At 45.8% G+C, this 23,998-nt stretch overlaps 1 protein-coding gene across 1 annotated transcript in view; it reads left to right on the forward strand.

Moving 5' to 3' along the window:
• The window catches only part of LOC147702453 (galectin-3-binding protein-like), a 50,737-nt gene that overhangs the window by 4,557 nt on the left and 22,182 nt on the right, over positions 1-23,998 (forward strand). Inside the window, exon 2 of the mRNA XM_086931075.1 lies at positions 17,687-17,795. Within this exon, the coding sequence (XP_086787201.1) occupies positions 17,735-17,795 (61 nt within the window). The 5' untranslated portion in view covers positions 17,687-17,734. The remainder of the gene's footprint in view (positions 1-17,686; positions 17,796-23,998) is intronic.

The following is a 23,998-nucleotide window of genomic DNA, read 5'->3' on the forward strand; positions in this document are numbered from 1 at the left end:
GTAAGTCACGCCACTGAGGAAGGGAACTCATGTTCCTGAAACGCGTCTGGTTTGGACTTTTAAAAGTGACGGAGATTCATTTCCTGTTTTTCTGCAAGCTGCTTTGAATAAAAGAATCACGGATTTCACGTACCTGTGGCTTTCTTCAAAAGGGCTTCTTTTTTTTTTTTTGTGTGAATATGAAGCGGCCGTTGTCCGGTCGCGAGGAGAGCCCACCGCGCTTTCAGCGGGCCCGAGATGGTGTTACAGAACGTCATCGTATGCACGGGAGGTGGTGTTGTGGACAATGCAGCTACGAGGCGCAGAGAACAGAGCAATGTGCCTCCTTCCACCCACGAGGGTAACACTATTGCAAATAGATGCACGTCGGACCAACTCACTGGAGTAAAATCTCTACTGACACTACGAGTACCAGAGGGCCAGAGGGCTGGCCACGCCCACTTGGGCAGGTACTTATGAACAATTAGTGCACAACTTGGAAACCGATGTCCAGCATGCAGTAAGTCACGCCACTGAGGAAGGGAACTCATGTTCCTGAAACGCGTCTGGTTTGGACTTTTAAAAGTGACGGAGATTCATTTCCTGTTTTTCTGCAAGCTGCTTTGAATAAAAGAATCACGGATTTCACGTACCTGTGGCTTTCTTCAAAAGGGCTTCTTTTTTTTTTGTGTGAATATATATATATATATATATATATATATATATATATATAGTATAATATATATAAAAAAGAAACCAAGATCTTCTTAATGAATAAATTCTTACCGTAAACATTACAGAGCATCCATACATGGCTCTCCAAAATACTCTCGCTCAAAGACACAAGAGGTTTAGAGCTAATGTTGTTTGTCTTTTACAGGGCTTCTGCCTCCCTTGGGGACATGGTCCCTCTAGTTTGACAGCATGCGAACAGTTATCAAAAGAAATAGAGATGTAAACTTTGAACTGGACTGGAATATATTACTGCTATACAGAACTCTGTACCGGAAAAGTTACCATGTCCTGAACTGTGAAGCGCTCTGATACCCTACGGGGTCAAGTTCGTGCTTTATAAAACACTGATTAATAATAATATATACTGTGTAGATATATAATATATATAAATATATTCACTAAAAAAACAAAAGTTAAAGTAACAATATATACTGTGCGCATATATATATATATATATATATATATATATATATATATATATATATTATACTAGCAGCCCGCCCCGACGTTGTCCGGGGGCAATGAGGCTTCAGGGCCAACCGCCCGCCTAGGCCCCCGCCTGCCCCGGCTGCCGCCCGCCCCGACATTGTCCGTGTCCCGGAGCCACCTCCCGCCCCGGTCCCCTCCCGCCCCGACATTTTACGTGTCCCTTTGCCTTACCTGAGCCGCCGCTCCTCCCCGTGCTCCTGATTTCACCGCCGCTCCTAACCGCTCTTCACCGCTCCTCCCCGCCTGTCCGCCGCTCCTCGCCGCCTGTCCGCCGCTCCTCCCCGCGCTCATGTCCGCCGCTCCTCCTCGTCATCACGCGCGGCGAGTGCTACGTCACAGCCAGCGCTACGTCGCGGCCGGCGCTACTTCCAGGGGACTACTTTTTCTTTTTAAGTTAAATTTTTAAATTTACGTTTAATTTTTATTTTATATAGCCTATATCCATCTGCACACCCTGACATTTTCAATGATGTATCGGGTGTGTGGATTGGCGCTGTGGTTCCCGAGTTTACCTGGCTCAAAGGTTTGTGTTCTCTCTTTATAATAGTAGTATAAATATAGATATAGATATAGATAGATGGCTGGTAGTGTCAGAGGTTCCAAATAGAAAAATGTGACCTGTTTAATAAATGTATTTATTTTTTGAAGGCTCTTGAAGTGTGTTTCCTCGTTTTAATAATGTGTCTGTTTATTTTTTTCAATTTTCTGGCCAATCCATTGCACTGTTAAATTGATTAATTTGAGGCGCTTCAAGGGTTTTTCCTTGTTGTATGTTTTGTATGCCTTCAAGAAATTGTCTGTTTCGTTTTGTTAATTGTCTCTGCAAGCCCTTGCACTGTTGAATTGATTTTGTTCTGGCTCTGTAAGGCTGTTTCGTTGGTCTTCGTTTTAATAAACTGTCTGTGTTTTTTTTGTGAATTGTGTGCAAGCCCTTTGTGTTGTCTAAACTTTCCTAATCCTTTTTTTTTATTCTGTGTGTGAGAAGTTGGCCCGATATGCAACGTTCGCTATTCTAGCGACCGCTATGTATCGTTCCAACGACCCTTATGGTGTTTGGTTGTAAGTCAACCTATAGACCAGCTATCCTAGTAGCGTGGATACGAGCAGTCTAAGGCTAAAGACTCGAGAGGGCGTGTTAAGCCAGCTGTTTACCACACATGTACCCCTTGAACACCCAGTGAAAGGACACCACACAAGTGTTATGAAAATAAACAGTATATTTATTAAGAATCACAACAGCCCTGTACTCTTTATGAGGACAGGGTACTAAGCACAAACCAAATCTCTTAGGAAAATACTTCAAGTGCACAATTAAAACAAGTGTCCGAGGACACGGAAAGTTTAAGGTCTCGGGCGGACCCGATAAGGCAAGTCGGAAGCGAGAGACTCGGGACCCTAGAGTAAAGAGGCTATGCAGGCACCGAAATGCCGAGTTACCTAGCCACGAGGGCTGCGGCTGCACAAGTCTTACAGGCGTCGGGGTCTTCGCTGACGAGCCAGGAGCCGGAAGAAAAAGGAGTTGTTGGCCGGCGACCAGTGATGAATAGTTCGTAGGGATCCAAGCCTGGATCAGAGATCGTTGATACCTGAAAGCAGAGGGGACCAAGTTCGTACTACTAGCCAGTAGTCAGAGGGTACCAGGAGGGCACCGGTTGGCCGTCACCTCGACTAGGTGAGTGGGCGACGCTAGGCTCTGCAGTCTCACGGACCAGGAGGCGTTGTCGGCGACCACGGTGGAGGTGCGAGCTGTCCCACGAAGGATGATGCTGTCGGCGTCGCTGGGCCCAGGATGGGGCAACAAGCCTTGGCAAATCTCAGGGCCACGTGGTGGGCCTAAGATGGCGTCTTGAGTGGACCAGGAGGGTCCGGGGTGCTTCTCGCAAGGATGGAAGCAAGGGCCAGTCTGGAGCAACCAGACCCGCAGTGTTGGTTGTCGGATGTCGTCACAGAAGGACACAAGCCAGCGGCGAGTGACCAGACAACGTGCTGAGCAGCGAGCAGAAGGGCCCAACGCAGATCGTGGAGATGCTGGGAGACTGCACTTCGGTGCTAAAGCGGCTCAGGGTCGGGGCTTCTCGGACCCCAGAGCACTCACCAGGGAATCGCTTCGATGGTCGTGCTGGTTTAAGAGCGTGCAGGTTCTGATGATGGCCGGTCCCTCGAGGTCTCGTCGCACCCACAGATCACAGCTGAGCTGATGACGTGGGTAGAGGTCAGAGGTGCCAGGGAAGCCGGTTCTCGTCGAGCTGGGCCGTCGGATCCTTGAGGAAGGACTTGCAGCAAACCGCAGAGTTCTTAGATGGTGCCCGCTGATGCAGGGTGACTACTCCTTAGTCACAAGGGAGAAATCTTGAGAAGAGTCTTGAGTGTCCTTTCGTAGAAAGTAGTTCTTGATTCAAAGATGATCTGATTTGGAAGGGTCCCCGCTCCGGCCTTTATTCTAAAGAAAGGGGTGGGTACATGACTAGGTCCGGCCCTAAGGGTGGGACCAGGAAGGGGGGTAGTTACACCCCTCTCCCCTGCCGGACTTTCCCCAGGCCAGGGCTGGCGCCCCTGGAACTGGTTCTGACCGGCAGATGCGTAGTGAGCACCGGGGTGCCACTCCGCAGTCACCTTCTCGCAAAAGCCCTACCTACCCAGAATACACAAACCCTGTCTGGGACGGTGCGAACACCGCCTTCGACAGGAAACCCTTTGTCCATGCTCCCCTCACTGGAAGGACTCCCAGCAGCAGGAGGTCAGACTCGTGTCTGTGGTGGCAGCATCCATTTTGTGGAGCTGAGGCTTTAGTTAACTTTAACCGGGGTTCACAGTTACGTACATGTCGTGTCCCTCTAGGAGGGCGGAATGCTAACCTCGTCGCCAGAATTGGTGAGGGGGCAGCATCCCGATTCGTATGACACCTTACTCGACATGCCTTGATAACGCGACACCGGAGTTACCGATATGGTACGCGTTATCATGGAACAGCCATTGGGTCTTGGTTCCGCAAGCTGCAACCGGGCTCGGCTCGGGCCAGAACACAGTTCACACGAGCCCATGCACTCTGCCTTCAGGATTGTCAAGGCCTGCCATAGGAGTGACTGATAGGAACTCGGGTGTCCATTGTATGGTTAGATATAGGGCTACTACATCTATAGCAAAGTGTGATTACACGACTTTGCCCCAGCTGTCATGCAGCCAGTTGTGTCAAATTTAGGAGGCTAGCCAGGGGTGGCATAATACATGCTGCAGCCCCTGGCGGCCCTGGGTACACCTATGCCCTGCGTTACGGGGTCTGATAAGGGGGCCCAGTACCAATTGGTAAATGCACCTAGGGTACATATCGTAATTTAGAAAGAGAACAGCCAGGCTGTGGGTCTGATTGGCAGGCCCACAGCCAGAGAAAGTCGTAAAACCAGTGAAACAAAAGCGAAAAATCTGGGTGATCATAGGATTGCAGACCCTACTCTCCTACATGACCCCCCCCCAAACGTCGGAACAATAAGCTAACCTTGACCAGGTGAGTCTTCTTGTTCTAAGTGGAAATATCTGGAGAGCCCATCGGCATTGCCATGATCAGTACCAGGTCTATGTTCCACTGTAAAGTCCATCCCCTGTAGGGAAATGGACCACCTAAGCAGTTTGGGGTTTTCACCCTTCATCTGATTGAGCCACAAGAGGGGCTTATGGTCGGTCTGAATCTTGAAGTGAGTGCCAAACAAGTATGGCCTCAGCTTCTTCAGGGCCCAAACCACAGCAAAGGCCTCCCTCTCAATAGCTGACCAATTCTTCTCTCTAGGGGTCAGCCTTCTGCTTATAAAAGCAATGGGCTGGTCCTGACCATCGAAATTCAGTTGAGAAAGAACAGCTCCCACACCCAACTCAGAAGCATCTGTTTGGACAATGAATGGCTTGGAGTAGTCCGGACTCTTGAGGATAGGCGCCGTGCACATGGCCTGCTTTAGGTCATCGAATGCTTTTTGACAGCTCGCTGTCCACTGAACCTTTTTTGGCATTTTCTTGCTTGTCAGCTCGTTTAATGGTGTCACGATGGAACCATAGTTCCTGACAAACTTCCGGTAGTATCCAGTCAGGCCCAAGAAAGCTCGAACCTGAGTCTGGGTGGTTGGAGGAGCCCAGTCCCTGATTGACTGTATTTTGCTCTCCAGTGGCTGAACCTGGCCTCCACCTACAAGGTGGCCCAGGTATACAACCTGTGTCTGCCCTATCTGGCACTTGGTGGCCTTGATAGTGAGGCCTGCGGCTTGCAGAGCCTCTAACGCTTTCCGCAGGTGGACCAGGTGATCCTCCCAGGTGGAGCTAAAGACAGCGATATCGTCAAGATACGCCACACAGAAGTCATCCAGCCCAGTAAGGACTTGATTCACCAACCTTTGGAAGGTGGCAGGTGCATTTTTCAGACCAAAGGGCATTACCACGAACTGATAATGCCCACCAGGGGTTGAAAATGCGGTTTTAGGCTTGGCGTCCTCAGCTAACCTGATTTGCCAATACCCAGCTGTCAGGTCAAACGTACTTAAGTAGTTGGCCGAAGCCAATCTATCGATAAGCTCGTCTGCCCTTGGTATTGGGTGGGCGTCAGTCTTAGTGACTGCATTGAGACCCCTGTAGTCTACGCAAAACCTCATCTCTCTCTTACCACCCGGGGTGTGAGGTTTCGGCACTAGAACTACGGGACTAGCCCAAGGGCTATCCGAGGGTTCAATGACTCCCAGCTCCAACATTTTCTGCACTTCACTCTTGATGCAGTCTCTAACGTGATCAGGCTGCCGGTAGATTTTACTCTTAACGGGCAAGCTGACACCAGTGTCAACCTCATGGGTGCACCACTCGGTCTGGCTGGGTGTTAGAGAAAACATATGTCTGAAAGACTGAAGAACCTGTTTACAGTCTCTCTGTTGATGTTCGGAGAGGCTGCCACAAAAGACAACACCATCTACCGATCCATCGTCCGGATTCTGAGTGAGCAGGTCGGGGAGAGGGTCACTCTCTTCTTCCTGTCCCTCATCTAGGGCCATGAGCAAACTCATGTCCTTCCTGTCGACATATGCTTTTAGCCTGTTAACATGAAGCACCCTGTGGGGGCTCCGGGGAGTTCCCAGGTCGACCAGGTAGGTGACCTCTCCCTTTTTCTCCAGGATGGTGTAGGGCCCGGACCATTTGTCCTTGAGTGCTGCTGGGGCCACTGGCTCCAACACCCACACCTTCTGTCCGGGCTGGTAAACAGTCAAGACAGCCTTTTGGGCATGCCAAGCTTTCTGGAGTTCTTGGCTGGCCTTAAGGTTTTCAGATGCCTTCTCCATGTATTCAGCCATCCGCGAGCGGAGGCCAAGCACATAGTCCACTATGTTGGCTGCAGGCTTTTTGAGAGGTCTCTCCCATCCTTCCTTCACCAAACACAGGGGTCCTCTTACAGGATGCCCGTACAAAAGTTCAAAAGGGCTGTAGCCAACCCCCTTCTGTGGGACTTCTCTGTAGGCGAACAAGAGGCAGGGGATCAGGACGTCCCATCTACGCCGAAGCTTTTCAGGTAGTCCATGAATCATCCCTTTAAGGGTCCTGTTGAATCTCTCAACAAGCCCATTGCATTGTGGATGATAGGGTGTAGTGAACTTGTAGTTGACACCACATTCCTTCCACATAGCAGTTAAGTAGCTCGACATAAAGTTTGCACCTCTGTCGGAGACGACCTCCTTAGGGAAGCCCACTCTGGAGAATACTCCAACTAGGGCTCTTGCCACAACAGGTGCTGTAGTGGTCCTAAGGGGAATAGCTTCAGGATACCTGGTGGCATGATCCACTACCACCAGTATAAACTTGTGCCCTGAGGCTGTTGGTGGTTCCATGGGACCGACGATGTCGATCCCCACCCGTTCAAAGGGCACCCCCACCACAGGCATTGGTATAAGGGGGGCCTTTGTCGTGCCACCTGACTTACCACTGGCTTGGCAAGTGACACAGGAGCGGCAAAACTCCTTGGTATCTTCGTTCATATGAGGCCAGTGAAAGTGTGAGATAAGCCTGTCCCACGTTTTCGTCTGGCCTAAGTGACCTGCTAAGGGAATCTCGTGGGCCAAGGTAAGTAGGAAACCACGCTGAGACAAGGGTACAACCAGCCTCCTGGTCATGCCAGGCTTGGGGTCTCTTGACTCAGTGTACAGGAGTCCATCTTCCCAGTATACCTTGTGGGTACCTGTGGCGTTCCCAGCAGCCTCAGCAGCAGCCTGCTGTCTGAGGGGTTCAAGAGAAGGGCAGTCTAACTGGTCCTTCCCCAGGTCCTCCCTTGAGGGTCCCCCTGAACCCAAGAATTCAACTTGATCAAGTTCGAACTCCCTAGGCTCAGTTTCCCTCAATTCTTGTAGGTCAGCCTCCTCTGAGACTTGATCCACGACCTGGGGTAAGGGGGAAGGCGCAGCCTTAACCCTACTGCTCTTTTTCTTGGGAGGTGTCTGGTCCATTGTTCCAGGATCCAGCACCTGTTCAGTGGGGCATTTCCTGACCTGTGACCTAGTCACAGCGAACACATGTGCTGGCAAACCTAACATTTCCATGTGAGTCCGGTGCTCCACTTCTGACCATTGTGATGACTCCAAATCATTGCCCAACAAACAATCCACTGGGAGGTCTGGACTAACTACAACCTTCTTTTGGCCAGTTACCCCTCCCCAGGAGAAAGCTACAATTGCCATACTGTGATTGGTAGTGACATTGCTTGCATTGGTCACCAGGAATTCTGTACCTGGCATGATCTGTCCAGGGTCCACAAAGTTAGGCGTCACCATGGTGACGCTGGCACAAGTGTCCCTATAGGCCTGAGCCATCTTTCCATTGATGAAAGGCGTCTGTCTGTATTTGCCCAGGGTATTGGGACTTACGTCAGGGGACACGTCCGCGTCCCCTGTACTGACAAGGACAGCCTGAGTGAGTGTGCCAACTAAGTTGTCACGCCCCTCAGAACCCAGGGTTAACCCTACTAAACCCTTGGGAGGCGCACTACCACTGCTGACTGTACTAGGGGGCACAGGTGCCTTAGGGGCTGCAGTGGCAGGAGTCTGCCCTACTCCTTTCTTGGTGCACTCACTAAACCAGTGAGATTTACTTTTACAGTACTGGCACCATCTTTTGGATTGGCCTTCTTTCTTCTTTTGGGGAGCCTGACCCCCACCCTCTTTGGGTTGTTGGGGACCTGTCGAAGACTTCTGGTCATTTTGTTCCCCCTTAGAATCTTTACCCTTCTGGTCTGCTTTCTTCTGACCACCTTGATTCTGGCCCTGGTTCTGTTTAACTCTCGTACGAACCCATCTGTCTGCCTTCTTTCCCAATTCTTGGGGAGAGGTCAGATCCGAGTCGACAAGATGCTGATGCAACAACTGGTTCTGACAATTGTTTAAAATTTGTTCTCTCATCATCAAATTATACAATCCTTTGTAATCAGTAACCTTACTGCCCAGCAACCAGCCCTCAAAAGCCTTAGTGGCACAATCGACAAAGTCAGACCAGTCTTGAGACTGCGTTTTCTGGGTATCCCTGAACAGCACCCTGTACTGCTCAGTGGTTAGGCCGAACCCTTCAACGAGTGTATTCTTCAAGACTTGGTAATCGTTCGCATCCTCCACCCTTGTGGTGAGGAGCTTGTCTCTTCCTTTACCTTCAAAGGAGAGCCACAAGATAGCTGCCCACTGACTCTGGGGAACACCTTGCACAGTGCAGGCCCTCTCCAAAGCAGTAATCCATTTGTGGATGTCGTCCCCTTGTTTAAAGGGGGGGACTATCTTACCAAGGTGTTTCGTATCGAAACTCTTTTCCCTATTGCTAGGTACATTGCTGCCACCAGTGGGGACTACCCCACTTAACTGTTGCTCTCTCGCAAAGGCAAGCCTTTCTTTGGCCAGGGCAAGTTCTTCCCTTTCGATCCTCAGATTAGCTGCCCTTTCCTTAGCTTCGTACACTCTCCGCTGAGGGGACGTCATCCCTCTCTGAGAAGAGTTGCGAGAGCCATTGGTTTGAAGGGATCTGCCAGAGTCTCTTGACAGAGATCGGGCTCGTCCATTCCCAATGTTAAGCTGACCTGATAGTGGCCCCAGGGGTCCCCCAGTACCGCTATCATGTTTGCTTAAGTTGGACCTGCTTAGTCTGACGACTTCTACCTGTCCCTTATCTGCCTCATCCCCAGAGGGATCCTCATCCTCATCCTCCTCCTCATTCTCATTCTCGGTTGAGAGGAGGATTAGGTCAGGGTCACCTCTGGTTCCCTCGAGGGGAGGCATGTCTCCTTCTGGATTAGAATGGCTAAGAAGCTTCTCAGCCTTTCTGGCATCATAAGTCTCGAGGAGACCAATCAGAAAGGAGGTGGTGGGGTTAGCCCCTTGCTTAATCTTCCTAGAGGTACATACTTGTCGTAACTCATGGAAGTTAAGCGCAGTATATCTTGAAGGGATGACCTGTGGAGGGTCAACTGACACAAGGGGAGACTCAGAGTTTCCTCCTTTGTCCGACATACTGCTTCTAGTGTGGTGTAAGTGATGCACCTACCTACACTATGTGTTTACCTACTGTTCCCTTGCTAAGAGTTGCAGCCAAGGTGTGCTAGGCCTTGAGGAGCTGCAACAGCTGGTTCAGTAGAACTCAGAGTATTCTAAGCTTTAGTTATATGTACTAACAGTACTTATGCGATCTTTCAACAAGATATTCTTAGGATACGTGTGGTAAAACAACAGCAAGCTCAAATCCCAACCGCTGCTCACCAATGTGAGAAGTTGGCCCGATATGCAACGTTCGCTATTCTAGCGACCGCTATGTATCGTTCCAACGACCCTTATGGTGTTTGGTTGTAAGTCAACCTATAGACCAGCTATCCTAGTAGCGTGGATACGAGCAGTCTAAGGCTAAAGACTCGAGAGGGCGTGTTAAGCCAGCTGTTTACCACACATGTACCCCTTGAACACCCAGTGAAAGGACACCACACAAGTGTTATGAAAATAAACAGTATATTTATTAAGAATCACAACAGCCCTGTACTCTTTATGAGGACAGGGTACTAAGCACAAACCAAATCTCTTAGGAAAATACTTCAAGTGCACAATTAAAACAAGTGTCCGAGGACACGGAAAGTTTAAGGTCTCGGGCGGACCCGATAAGGCAAGTCGGAAGCGAGAGACTCGGGACCCTAGAGTAAAGAGGCTATGCAGGCACCGAAATGCCGAGTTACCTAGCCACGAGGGCTGCGGCTGCACAAGTCTTACAGGCGTCGGGGTCTTCGCTGACGAGCCAGGAGCCGGAAGAAAAAGGAGTTGTTGGCCGGCGACCAGTGATGAATAGTTCGTAGAGATCCAAGCCTGGATCAGAGATCGTTGATACCTGAAAGCAGAGGGGACCAAGTTCGTACTACTAGCCAGTAGTCAGAGGGTACCAGGAGGGCACCGGTTGGCCGTCACCTCGACTAGGTGAGTGGGCGACGCTAGGCTCTGCAGTCTCACGGACCAGGAGGCGTTGTCGGCGACCACGGTGGAGGTGCGAGCTGTCCCACGAAGGATGATGCTGTCGGCGTCGCTGGGCCCAGGATGGGGCAACAAGCCTTGGCAAATCTCAGGGCCACGTGGTGGGCCTAAGATGGCGTCTTGAGTGGACCAGGAGGGTCTGGGGTGCTTCTCGCAAGGATGGAAGCAAGGGCCAGTCTGGAGCAACCAGACCCGCAGTGTTGATTGTCGGATGTCGTCACAGAAGGACACAAGCCAGCGGCGAGTGACCAGACAACGTGCTGAGCAGCGAGCAGAAGGGCCCCACGCAGATCGTGGAGATGCTGGGAGACTGCACTTCGGTGCTAAAGCGGCTCAGGGTCGGGGCTTCTCGGACCCCAGAGCACTCACCAGGGAATCGCTTCGATGGTCGTGCTGGTTTAAGAGCGTGCAGGTTCTGATGATGGCCGGTCCCTCGAGGTCTCGTCGCACCCACAGATCACAGCTGAGCTGATGACGTGGGTAGAGGTCAGAGGTGCCAGGGAAGCCGGTTCTCGTCGAGCTGGGCCGTCGGATCCTTGAGGAAGGACTTGCAGCAAACCGCAGAGTTCTTAGATGGTGCCCGCTGATGCAGGGTGACTACTCCTTAGTCACAAGGGAGAAATCTTGAGAAGAGTCTTGAGTGTCCTTTCGTAGAAAGTAGTTCTTGATTCAAAGATGATCTGATTTGGAAGGGTCCCCGCTCCGGCCTTTATTCTAAAGAAAGGGGTGGGTACATGACTAGGTCCGGCCCTAAGGGTGGGACCAGGAAGGGGGGTAGTTACACCCCTCTCCCCTGCAGGACTTTCCCCAGGCCAGGGCTGGCGCCCCTGGAACTGGTTCTGACCGGCAGATGCGTAGTGAGCACCGGGGTGCCACTCCGCAGTCACCTTCTCGCAAAAGCCCTACCTACCCAGAATACACAAACCCTGTCTGGGACGGTGCGAACACCGCCTTCGACAGGAAACCCTTTGTCCATGCTCCCCTCACTGGAAGGACTCCCAGCAGCAGGAGGTCAGACTCGTGTCTGTGGTGGCAGCATCCATTTTGTGGAGCTGAGGCTTTAGTTAACTTTAACCGGGGTTCACAGTTACGTACATGTCATGTCCCTCTAGGAGGGCGGAATGCTAACCTCGTCGCCAGAATTGGTGAGGGGGCAGCATCCCGATTCGTATGACACCTTACTCGACATGCCTTGATAACGCGACACCGGAGTTACCGATATGGTACGCGTTATCATGGAACAGCCATTGGGTCTTGGTTCCGCAAGCTGCAACCGGGCTCGGCTCGGGCCAGAACACAGTCTCACGAGCCCATGCACTCTGCCTTCAGGATTGTCAAGGCCTGCCATAGGAGTGACTGATAGGAACTCGGGTGTCCATTGTATGGTTAGATATAGGGCTACTACATCTATAGCAAAGTGTGATTACACGACTTTGCCCCAGCTGTCATGCAGCCAGTTGTGTCAAATTTAGGAGGCCAGCCAGGGGTGGCATAATACATGCTGCAGCCCCTGGCGGCCCTGGGTACACCTATGCCCTGCGTTACGGGGTCTGATAAGGGGGCCCAGTACCAATTGGTAAATGCACCTAGGGTACATATCGTAATTTAGAAAGAGAACAGCCAGGCTGTGGGTCTGATTGGCAGGCCCACAGCCAGAGAAAGTCGTAAAACCAGTGAAACAAAAGCGAAAAATCTGGGTGATCATAGGATTGCAGACCCTACTCTCCTACACTGTGCAAGTCTTGGCCCTGCTCGTGTGAATATGCCTAGTTGTGTTTTTATTTTAATTGCTAAGTATTCTTTTCAGCGTGGTGGTTCGTCAGGTTATTTTTCACCCAATCGCGTTTCACTTTCCGAATCGTTTCCTCCCTTCTGTGTGCAAGTCCTGGCCCTGCTCGTGTGAATTTTCCCAGTTGTTTGTTTATATTTATTTCGTAAGTATTATTTTCTTCGTTGAGGATAGTCTGCAGATTTCGCCCCAAATAAAATGCGCCTTCGTTTGTTCCTGTTTACCCCCCTGTGACGTCGTTGTCCAATGGTTGAAGACTTGTGATGTGTTTTTGCAGAAGTCGTGTGTTTATTTCTTAATTAGCGTTGCCATTGGTGTTCTGTCCGTTTAACCCTGCCCCATGTGTGACGTCTTTTGCGTGTCAATGGAAGACAGTCATCGTAGATGCAAGTCACGCCCGCTGTTGAATGTTGTCTGGGTAACTCCCTGCAATTTGTGTATATTTCTTATTCTTATAGCGCGCACGTAGGGAGTTTTCGCGCACCTCGTGAGTTTTAAGGCCATTTCCGCTGTATGTTTTTTGTTTAGAAATGTGCGTCCTAAATTCTATTTCCGCTTTTTTTTTTTTTTTAAATGTGCGTCCTAAATTACGTTTCCGCTCTATGTCTGCATATTAAGGGCCTTTCCGCTATATCTGGGCATATGTATCTGTGTTGTTCTTTACCTTGGACGCTGTTTGATATTAGCATTTCGATTTACAAAAGGGGGTGGTGATGAACAGAGTGTCTGAATTGAGCAGACCACTCTTACCCAGTCCAAAGATCAGGGCTTGATCCATCACCGTTATTTATCTCACTGCCCCATCCCAGCTCAGAACCTGGCTATATGCAAATCAGTCTGTCCCTGGCCCAGTGCATCATGGGAACAGGGCAGACTAAACTACCAAGCCAATTCTTTACCAGAAAGGAGACAAGCTACCGGGGACCGGTTTCTGGCATTTCAGCCGTCTTCGGCCCGGCTTGCTTGAATCCTGATGGAGCTGTGAGAAAGGGACTCATGTCTGAGTATACCCTGCCACACCTATAGTGGCCAAAATCGATTTACAAAAGGGGGTGGTGATGAACAGAGTGTCTGAATTGAGCAGACCACTCTTACCCAGTCCAAAGATCAGGGCTTGATCCATCACCGTTATTTATCTCACTGCCCCATCCCAGCTCAGAACCTGGCTATATGCAAATCAGTCTGTCCCTGGCCCAATGCATCATGGGAACAGGGCAGACTAAACTACCAAGCCAATTCTTTACCAGAAAGGAGACAAGCTACCGGGGACCGGTTTCTGGCATTTCAGCCGTCTTCGGCCCGGCTTGCTTGAATCCTGATGGAGCAGTGAGAAAGGGACTCATGTCTGAGTATACCCTGCCACACCTATAGTGGCCAAAATCGATTTACAAAAGGGGGTGGTGATGAACAGAGTGTCTGAATTGAGCAGACCACTCTTACCCAGTCCAAAGATCAGGGCTTGATCCATCACCGTTATTTATCTCACTGCCCCATCCCAGCTCAGAACCTGGCTATATGCAAATCAGTCTGTCCCTGGCCCAGTGCATCATGGGAACAGGGCAGACTAAACTACCAAGCCAATTCTTTACCAGAAAGGAGACAAGCTACCGGGGACCGGTTTCTGGCATTTCAGCCGTCTTCGGCCCGGCTTGCTTGAATCCTGATGGAGCAGTGAGAAAGGGACTCATGTCTGAGTATACCCTGCCACACCTATAGTGGCCAAAATCGATTTACAAAAGGGGGTGGTGATGAACAGAGTGTCTGAATTGAGCAGACCACTCTTACCCAGTCCAAAGATCAGGGCTTGATCCATCACCGTTATTTATCTCACTGCCCCATCCCAGCTCAGAACCTGGCTATATGCAAATCAGTCTGTACCTGGCCCAGTGCATCATGGGAACAGGGCAGACTAAACTACCAAGCCAATTCTTTACCAGAAAGGAGACAAGCTACCGGGGACCGGTTTCTGGCATTTCAGCCGTCTTCGGCCCGGCTTGCTTGAATCCTGATGGAGCAGTGAGAAAGGGACTCATGTCTGAGTATACCCTGCCACACCTATAGTGGCCAAAATCGATTTACAAAAGGGGGTGGTCGTTTGTTCCTGTTTACCCCCCTGTGACGTCGTTGTCCAATGGTTGAAGACTTGTGATGTGTTTTTGCAGAAGTCGTGTGTTTATTTCTTAATTAGCGTTGCCATTGGTGTTCTGTCCGTTTAACCCTGCCCCATGTGTGACGTCTTTTGCGTGTCAATGGAAGACAGTCATCGTAGATGCAAGTCACGCCCGCTGTTGAATGTTGTCTGGGTAACTCCCTGCAATTTGTGTATATTTCTTATTCTTATAGCGCGCACGTAGGGAGTTTTCGCGCACCTCGTGAGTTTTAAGGCCATTTCCGCTGTATGTTTTTTGTTTAGAAATGTGCGTCCTAAATTCTATTTCCGCTTTTTTTTTTTTTTTAAATGTGCGTCCTAAATTACGTTTCCGCTCTATGTCTGCATATTAAGGGCCTTTCCGCTATATCTGGGCATATGTATCTGTGTTGTTCTTTACCTTGGACGCTGTTTGATATTAGCATTTGGCATTTCTTTGTAAACGGCCACATTTGTTCTTTGACACGCCCACGGCCACGTTCTCACACTTGACCACGCCCCCAGCGGGCTACTTTTCCACTTTTAGCGTTTTTGCTTTTTTAAATGTATATTGTTTTTCATCTATAGCCTATGTCCTTCTGCTACATCTCCCCTTTCAAATGGTGTATTGTGTGTAGTGATTGGTGCATTACTTTTGTAGTTTACCTGGCTCAAAGGTTTGTGTTCTCTCTTTATAATAGTAGTATAGATATTTACATATGTATATTTATATATATATATATATATTTATATATTCACAGAAAAAAACAATGGTTAAAGTAACATTATAGTTAGGTGAAATTTTCAGTAACAACGTAAGGTTTTAAACTCTAAAAACCACTGACATTCACCAGTTGTAGCCACAGTTATCTCAAGTAACTATAAATCATGCTCTAAGGGAACTATAACTCGCGCCCTGTCATGCACAGTTTTCTCATCAATAATTTCATTGCAAATGTTGAAGTGATAATTATCAATGATGTCATAGAAGATATCATGAGTGATGTAATATGTGGGTTAAATAGCAGTGCATGGTGAGGGTGCGAGTTATAGTTACCTTGAGATAACTGTAACTACAACTGGTGAATTACAGTAGTTTTTAAAGTTTAAAACGATATGTTGTTAGTGAACCTTTCACCTAACTATGACGTTAAAAATAAAACCAGAAGGCCCCTGTATACCAAATCGGGGGAGCGTAACCAGAGGGACAGTAAACTTACCAACACAAAACTAAATTCCGCTTACCCTACAAGGCTTTTTCAATTACTCATAGGTCTCTAATTAAATATATCTAAATGCATTCATGTCGAGCCAAAAATGTAGTATACAATCTTGTTTATGATATATACCTGTTTTTTATTGCTTGTCGCAAAAATATTTTATGTCTTTTTTATCTTTCAAATAACTATTTACTTTGAGACAATATTTTTATATTATACTAAATATCTTTTGAAACATTCTCCCATTGAACATAAACCCCCTCCTTCACCTACTTACTCACAAACCATTAAGACTACACCGCTGCACTCTCCGCCCCTGCACTCTCTGCCGATCCACTCCATGCTACTGCACTCTATGCCACTCTACTCTTCACCACTACACTCTACACTAATCCACTCTACACTCTGTAACCTCTGTACTTCACTCTATGCCACTCCAATCTACAACACTCTACTACACAACACTCTACTCCACTCTTTAACGCTTTATTTCACTCTATGCCAGGCTACGCCATACCACTTTAAGACAGTCCACTCCACTCTAAACAACGTCCACTGTGCCGCTTTACCCCATTCTACGCCACCCCACTCCCCTCTACACCACTTTACTCAACGTCACTCTGTGCCACTCCACACTTTGCTACTGTATGCCTCCACATTTTACAACACAGAACGAAACTCCACTCCACGAGACTCTGCTCCACTCTTCGCCATTCCACTCTATGACACTCCCCTCCATTCCACCTTCCTCTATACCACTGACTTTTAGCCATTCTGAATAGCAGCCAAACTGAGGTACAACATGGCTCAAACACATTGACAAAGCCCATAGCTCTTGCACACGTGAGAAATAATGCCTTTGCCTGTGCTTGTTTATCTTTTACATGGGCTTGAAGTCAAACTGACATCTCTGAGACTTCTTTCACAGTGTCACAGTATCGTGGAGGGGTATTAGGCACCTGACCTGACCTACAACCTAAGGCCATGCTCTGTGCTTCCTGAGCATGTTAGCAGGCTGTGCCCTGTGCCTACAGGGGCACAGTCACTTCCTGTGATTATCGCGTAAAGGGCACAACTGAATTGCGTGAACATTGTATTAGAGGTATGCATAGCAAATCAAAAATGGTAAAATGTGCTTTCATGTTTTGGTTCACAGGAATTTTGCAACACTTGAACTATTTACTTTCTATAGCTACATGATTGACAGAATTCAACCAATGAGGAGGCTAGAAATGAATATAGTATACTAAGATACAACTGCATTATGTAGTAAGGCTTTCGTTACACACTTTCTTATTTAAAATATGTAATATAGCAAAATACATCACATGTTAGATTTTATGAGTATCGTAACAGAATATAATGAACAAAATATAGTATGACAATATTGTATTCCATATGTAATTGTCAAAAATATCCCCCTATTGTAGTTAATGAGAGTAAACCTACATCCAAATTGACAATACTTTTGCAAATTATATATGGTACACAATGTTTGTCAAGATATTTTTGTCAGCGATGTTCTGGCATAAAACTAATGGCACTAGAGAAACAGTGACCCATTATTCATCTGATATACCATGCTAATCAGGTCATTCATCTTCGAATTGAGGCTCAACCAATGTAGCTCTATACTGGAGGCCACTCTGGTCAAATACTGTTTTTTACTGAACCAAAGACTGTCAGCACAGCTCCGGGAATGGACGAAGAGCCTCATACCAGAACTTCGGATGATGACACCAGACAGTCTTACGTTTGCATGAGCGTGCACTAGTGTGTACATCTGTGGTGCTTCGGTGCATTGGTGCATAGAAACCTTCTTCTGACTTTCCTCTTCCTGTTGCAGGTGTTGTCAGGTTTACAGAGCCGTCCCGCAGGAGGCTGCCTAATAACAATGATAATGGGAATCTACGCATTGCTTGGCCTACTTTTTCTTGCATCAGGATTGGCAGCAGGTAAGGGTCACCATCTCATCATCCTCTTCTCAGACTTGAAGGTAAACCGTATGATTTCCTATAGAGGACCTTGCAAGGCAGGCTTGGGCAGAACCCTTTATATGTTGCGCCTTAAAGATGACTTTAGGTCCCCAACCTTGAAAAGGAATTCTGATTTGTTGTTGGGCGGGATAGCTGTGTGTCCCAAAGCACCAGAAGTGCTGACATTTCTCAACTAAAAAAATGCAGTACAAATGGTCATCATCATCATCATCAAACAGAGCTTTATTCGGTTGATAGAAAACAATCAAAGCATTCATATTTAAATATACATTCATAAAAGCATTACCTCATGGATTATAAAAAATGAAATTTGTTTCGATGGATCATGTAAATATGTTCAACAATTCAATAAACCATTATACATGATGCATCATGCTACCATTTACTGGCATGGGAAAACAATCCAAATTAATTTAAGAAACAAAGTTAAAACAATAGAACAAGAAAAGTTTCCCTTAGAAACAATTCATAAAAACAGTTGAAAACTCTGCAGTTTCCTGGGGTGCAGTAAAGTAACCGTACATCAAATGTATCAATCTCTTTTTTTATTATTCTTTATTTTTAATGTAGCATATAAAATATTTCAATTCAGGTATTTACATAAAGTGCGTATAGAGATCGAAATATTTACAGTTAGAGAATACATAAATATAAATCCTTCCAAAGTTAGTCATAAATAGTAAAATACTGACATTCATTTTATCTAAATCTACCTTGTCAAGTGTCCTGATCTCCCACTAAGATTAATTACTTCCACTCCTTCCATATTCTATTCAATTTGACTACTGAGCCCACCCTTTTTTCCGTGTATAGTTTCCCCTCTAAAAATTCTTTACATTTTGATTAACCATTGGGAAATTGTCGGTATAGTTACTGATTTCCAGTTGGCAAGAATTAATGATCTTGCAACTATAGTGGCAAAAAAATAAATTGGCTTTGCGCCAAAGTAAGTTCATCTCAATACTCTGAGTGCCCTAAAAGGGCAGCAGAGGCCTCGGGAGGAAGATCAACTGCCAGCCTTCTTCTAATTTCTGAAAAAACACTTTCCCAAAAATTCATTAAATGGGTGCATGTAAATACTACATGTAGCCAATCCACATTTGCATGCTAACACCTAAAAAATGAAGGGTCTACTGCTGGATACATTTTATGGAGTTTGGCCAGAGTAAAGTAAATCATACATTTGCAAAAAAATGCCACCCTCCTTAAATTAGCAGGTCGTACCGCCTTACAACACATTTTATCAAAACCTTTCTATTGTTAAAAATGAAGACGACAGCGAATGGACTCCAAAATTCTTTCTAGGTTTTTTGGCACCATTCACTTATTCTGGGTAGACTTAAGCGATTTAAACCAATTTTCAATTCCTCTAAATCTAAGTATAAAATGAACTTTAGTCAGTAAAGAGTCTTCTCAGATATCTGAGTTTATTAACCCCGAACAGAATTTGCTTATCTGAAAATAATTAAAGAAAACAGGCAACTTTATACTAATGTTCTGCTCTCTATTTCCTGCCATATTAGCAAACTTTCATTTTTAAAGAAATCTTGTAGCTCAAGAAACCCGAGTTTTGCCCATGGTCCACAGGTCCAAACTGGCATCCGGAGTCCCAAGGGGATGCATTCTGCTAATCTCAGTTGAGAATGTAACCAGGGGATTCCAAAGGCATCCCAGATCTTTTGGATATAATCCTGGGAATTTTATATTGTGATTTGTTCGGGAGTTTGGGGATTCGTAAAAAAGGGGCAAGGGCACTCTTGGGTTCCCTAAGCGTTGGAGTCAAGAAAAAATGAGCGGAATGCATCTCTTCTGAATCATTATAATTCAGCCAGTTGATAAGTGAAGCTTGGTAATATAATAGAAAATTAGGTAACGCAAGGCCTCCATCTTCCACATCTAGTTGTAAGGTTTCTAATTTCAGTCTAGGTTTTTTTCCCTGCCATATAGAGCGTCTTATTTCAGAATTGATCTGGTCAAAGAAGGACTGAGGAACCTTTACCATTAAATTAGAAAATAAAAATACGGAAAGAAGGAGTATATTCATTTTAATAAGCGCCACCTGTCCCATAATTGTTAGGGTGAGGTCCTTCGATTGTACAAGTAGATTACGCATCTTATTAAGTGTAGGAATGAAATTGAGCAAAAATAAGTCCTCCAAGCAAGAGGTGACAAATATCCATAGATACCTTATGGCTTGAGTCATTAGGTACTGATGTCCTTGCATTGAAAAGGTAATATATCGGAAGAGCAATTAAAGAGCAGGGCCTCTGACTTTGTGTGATTTATTTTATATCCCCCAATAGCCGTAAATTAGCTTAATTTAGTAAGAGTTTGCAAGATATTATCTTCCTCTGCAGTCAAGTATAAAGCCATATCAGCCGCAAATAGCTCACGTTTTGCAGAGCCAGGGACAGGGGGTAAGTTGGCATGTTCTTTCCTTATTGAACAGGCTAGCAGTTCGATAAATAAAGAGTTGGAGCGAGGGGATAGCCTTGACACGTCCCCTGACTGATAGAGATGTTAGTGCCCCTATTCCCATTTATTATGATGGACGCCTAGGCACCACAGTATACATGTCTCACTGCTTGACATAATTCAGCTGGTACCACAAATATATTCAAAATAGGAAACAATACAACTACTGCTTTAATCTTATTAGTATTAAAATACTCGATTGATTGAAGTAGGTAATGGGTATTAGTTGCTAGAAATGTGCCTGGGATGAAGCCATTCAGGTCCCGATGTATAAGAGATAGGGTCGCCTGTGCTAATCGACTGGCGAGGATTTTTGAGAAGATCTTATAGTCGTTGTTAAGTAAACTTATCGGATGATAAGAATTGACCTACTCCTCTGCTTTCCCTTTCTTGACAAAGCTGACTACCGCAACTTGAGTGATAATAGCGTGGACCATATCCCCTTTAAGAATCCCATTAAAGAATCATCTAAAAAAAGTATTAAGCTGAGGTAAAAAAAAAACTTGTGAACCCCGATTGGGACTCCGTCAAGCCTGTTTACTTTTGCCAATGGTGATAACACCACTGCGAGACTAACTTCATCTAATGTAATGTCCACAGAGAGTCTCTTTGCTCTATAGAAACTGAGGGGCAGTTAATCTCATTTAATCAATTAACAGCTTCTTCTGGTGAAGTATTATAGGAGTCAGAATAAAGCTCCCTATAATTCTTAAGGAAAGCAGGTAGAATTTCCTGGGGATGAGATGTAGATCTCCCAGTAACTGGGTATTTTATTTTTTTAATACTATTCATATTGGCCCTGCGTTTTCCAATGTGATAGTTTTCTTCATATCTTTTTTGCAGTACTGCATCATGTGCTACGATCTCCTTAGAGGTATAAAAGTCTTGTACATTATACTTTGCTTGGTCGAGCTTGTTTTTACTTTCTAAAGAGGGTACTGCTAAATAATTTACTGTAGTTATGGAGAGTTGTTTTTCTAATTTAGACCTTTCGTCATACTCTTTTTTTCCTTTTTTAAGCTTTATAAGATTACTTCCCCTCGAAAAAATGCCTTAGGGTCCCCCCATACTTCAAATAGAGAAGCTGTATCCACATTACATTTCAAGAACTCTTCTAATGCCACGAGCATATTGACCACCTATTGCTCATTGACTAAAAGAGACTTATCAAATGCCATCTGAACTTGGTTTGCGCTTGAGATGGAATTCAAAATTGTACTGAAATTAGCACATGGTCAGAGAAGTGGTTTTCAATAAGCTCGGATTCAGTATTTAAAAGGGCATGGAAAACAAGAAAAAAGTGAATTCGAGACGAAGAGTGAAATCTCCTTGAATGACATGTAAACTTCTTCTCACAAGGAAATTCGTCTCTCCAACATTCCACTCGTCCCAAAGTCCCGTATTAAATCCTGACATTCCTTGATCGATTTAGGTTTTGTCTGCATTTTCTGAGCTCGTGAAGTATCGATAGCGGGATCAATTAATAAATTTAAATTCCTCCCAAGCACCACAGACATTGTTTTGGCTGTTGCAAAATCATAATAAAGAGACTGTAGCGTCTCGGGGGAGTCTTCAATAGGGCCATAGAAGCTCACAAATTTAAAAAGTTGATTAGAGATCCTTAACTGTATCCAGAGCCACCTAGCACTATTGTTCCTTTGAACCATTATACTATTGCCCTGCACTTTTTTACTTACTATTATGGCTACCCCCCCTAATGGAAGCATAAAATTCATGTTGGACAAAGAAGGGAGTTTTGTCCCTTAATGACCCTTCCTTATAATGAGTCTCCTGGAGGAAAATTATATTGGCTTGTAATCTTAAACCAAGCCAGCATTGATCGTCGTTTCAATCTGTTATTGAAACCATTTAGGTTGCATGAAATAACCTTTGAAAACCTAGCTGACATTGAAATACAAAATAAAAATTTTACTATTTCCATCTTTTGCATTACTATACTTCTGCTACATTTTACTTTTCCACCCCCTACCCCCATGAACCCTGCCCCTCTTCCTACGATCACTACACCCCCCGCTCCTGTGATCCCTCACCCCTCCATCCCATGGACCCCTTAGCTCTGGAAACCCCGCCCATATAGGGTTCACTAGTTGGCCCCCTGGTAGTGATTTCCCTCTCCCCTCCCCCCCCTTCTGTGCCCATGCCAACCCTCCTCCTTAGGCGGTGAGCGGGCAAATGGCGGCGAAAGATAGCAGCAAAGCGACAAAGAGAGCAGGAAGCAAAGAAAGAAGATAAGAAAGAGAGAATGAAAAATACTGCAGACCCATATCCTCTGTCATTCTTGCCTAGGAGTTTAGAAGCAAAGCTATCCCTTATTTCCACCCCCTGGATGCTGTAGGGACTATAGAAACACCTGCCCCATCTCAACAGAGTGGAAGATACAGGCTATCCCTTTATGCAACACTTTCAATTTGGATTGCTGGATAATGCCTACCTGGGCCCCAAGTTGCTAAAAAGAGTTAATCATACCTCTGAACTCCTTCCTACGCCGTGCAGAAAAGGTGGAAATGTCTGAAAATACTTTAAATGAATAATTATCAGAAGTCTTATATACTTTATCCGGATGGCATATGCCAAAATCTTATCCTTAATACTGAAGTCGCAAAAGTTCCCAATGATAGTTCAGATATTTGGCTTTGGGATACTGAACTGCAGGGACACGATGGGCCAGAGTAATGGTAAGGTCAGTCTTCTGTGTTGCGACTTACGGGCATACATGTTTAGATATAAGGTCTGAGACGACTTCTACTACTGATCTGCCATTTTTGCTGCCGTTCGGAACCCCTGTTATACTGAGATTGCATCTTCGTTCTCGATTTTTTGCATCATCCACCTTGATTTGTAGGTTAACAAGCTCAGATTGTAGTTTGGAGACTTGTTCAGTTTGCAGAAGTATCTTATCTTTGAGGTCTGATACGCGCTGTTCCTCATCAGTGATGTGTGATGAAAGTTGCTGGATTCCAGCTGCCTGCCCAAGCAAAAAAAAAACTTTATTCAGTACTTATTTTTCTCTTTTTTTTCTCTCTCTTTCCTTTTTTCTATTTCAAACCATCAAAGTGTTTCATAATCCATACATTTGGGTAATCTTGTTCTTAATTAAAATATGAATTAAAAAATTTCAGTATAGATAATGTCGTAAATATATATCAGCTTTAAAATGGCGAATAAAGCGATAAAAGTGCAAACATTTAATTTGGGTAAATTCATAGTCCGGTAAAATTTTAAGTGCTAAAAGATTGACAATTTTTCCTAAACAGAGCTTCCCATACTATACTTTAACTCCAAAGTCATATTAACAATCACTTGCTAATTCACCAAAACATGTAGACCTTCTGGTCAGCCTGAGTCAAAAACTTCTGGTGCCTAGTCCAGAAATTTAATAATAAGAAGTGGCTTACCCCAAAAACTATTGGATCAGACGTATCAGTCTTCAAGATTCTGTAAGCAACCCGATATTGCCTGATCCATAAATGTAACCATATTGGTCGTATCCACCTTCTGCGGATTAGATGATATTTAGTGTAGAATAACAAAATATGTTCCTTGGAGTCTTGTACTAAACCACATGCAAGGCATATTACCAATGCTAAATCAATGGCCTGGTGTCTATAAGTCCTTAAGAATAGGCAAACCAGCCGAAACCTGATAAACAGACTTTTTGATAAGGG

Source organism: Lissotriton vulgaris, chromosome 7 (genome assembly GCF_964263255.1).
Source record: "Lissotriton vulgaris chromosome 7, aLisVul1.2, whole genome shotgun sequence".
NCBI classification, from domain to species: domain Eukaryota; kingdom Metazoa; phylum Chordata; class Amphibia; order Caudata; family Salamandridae; genus Lissotriton; species Lissotriton vulgaris.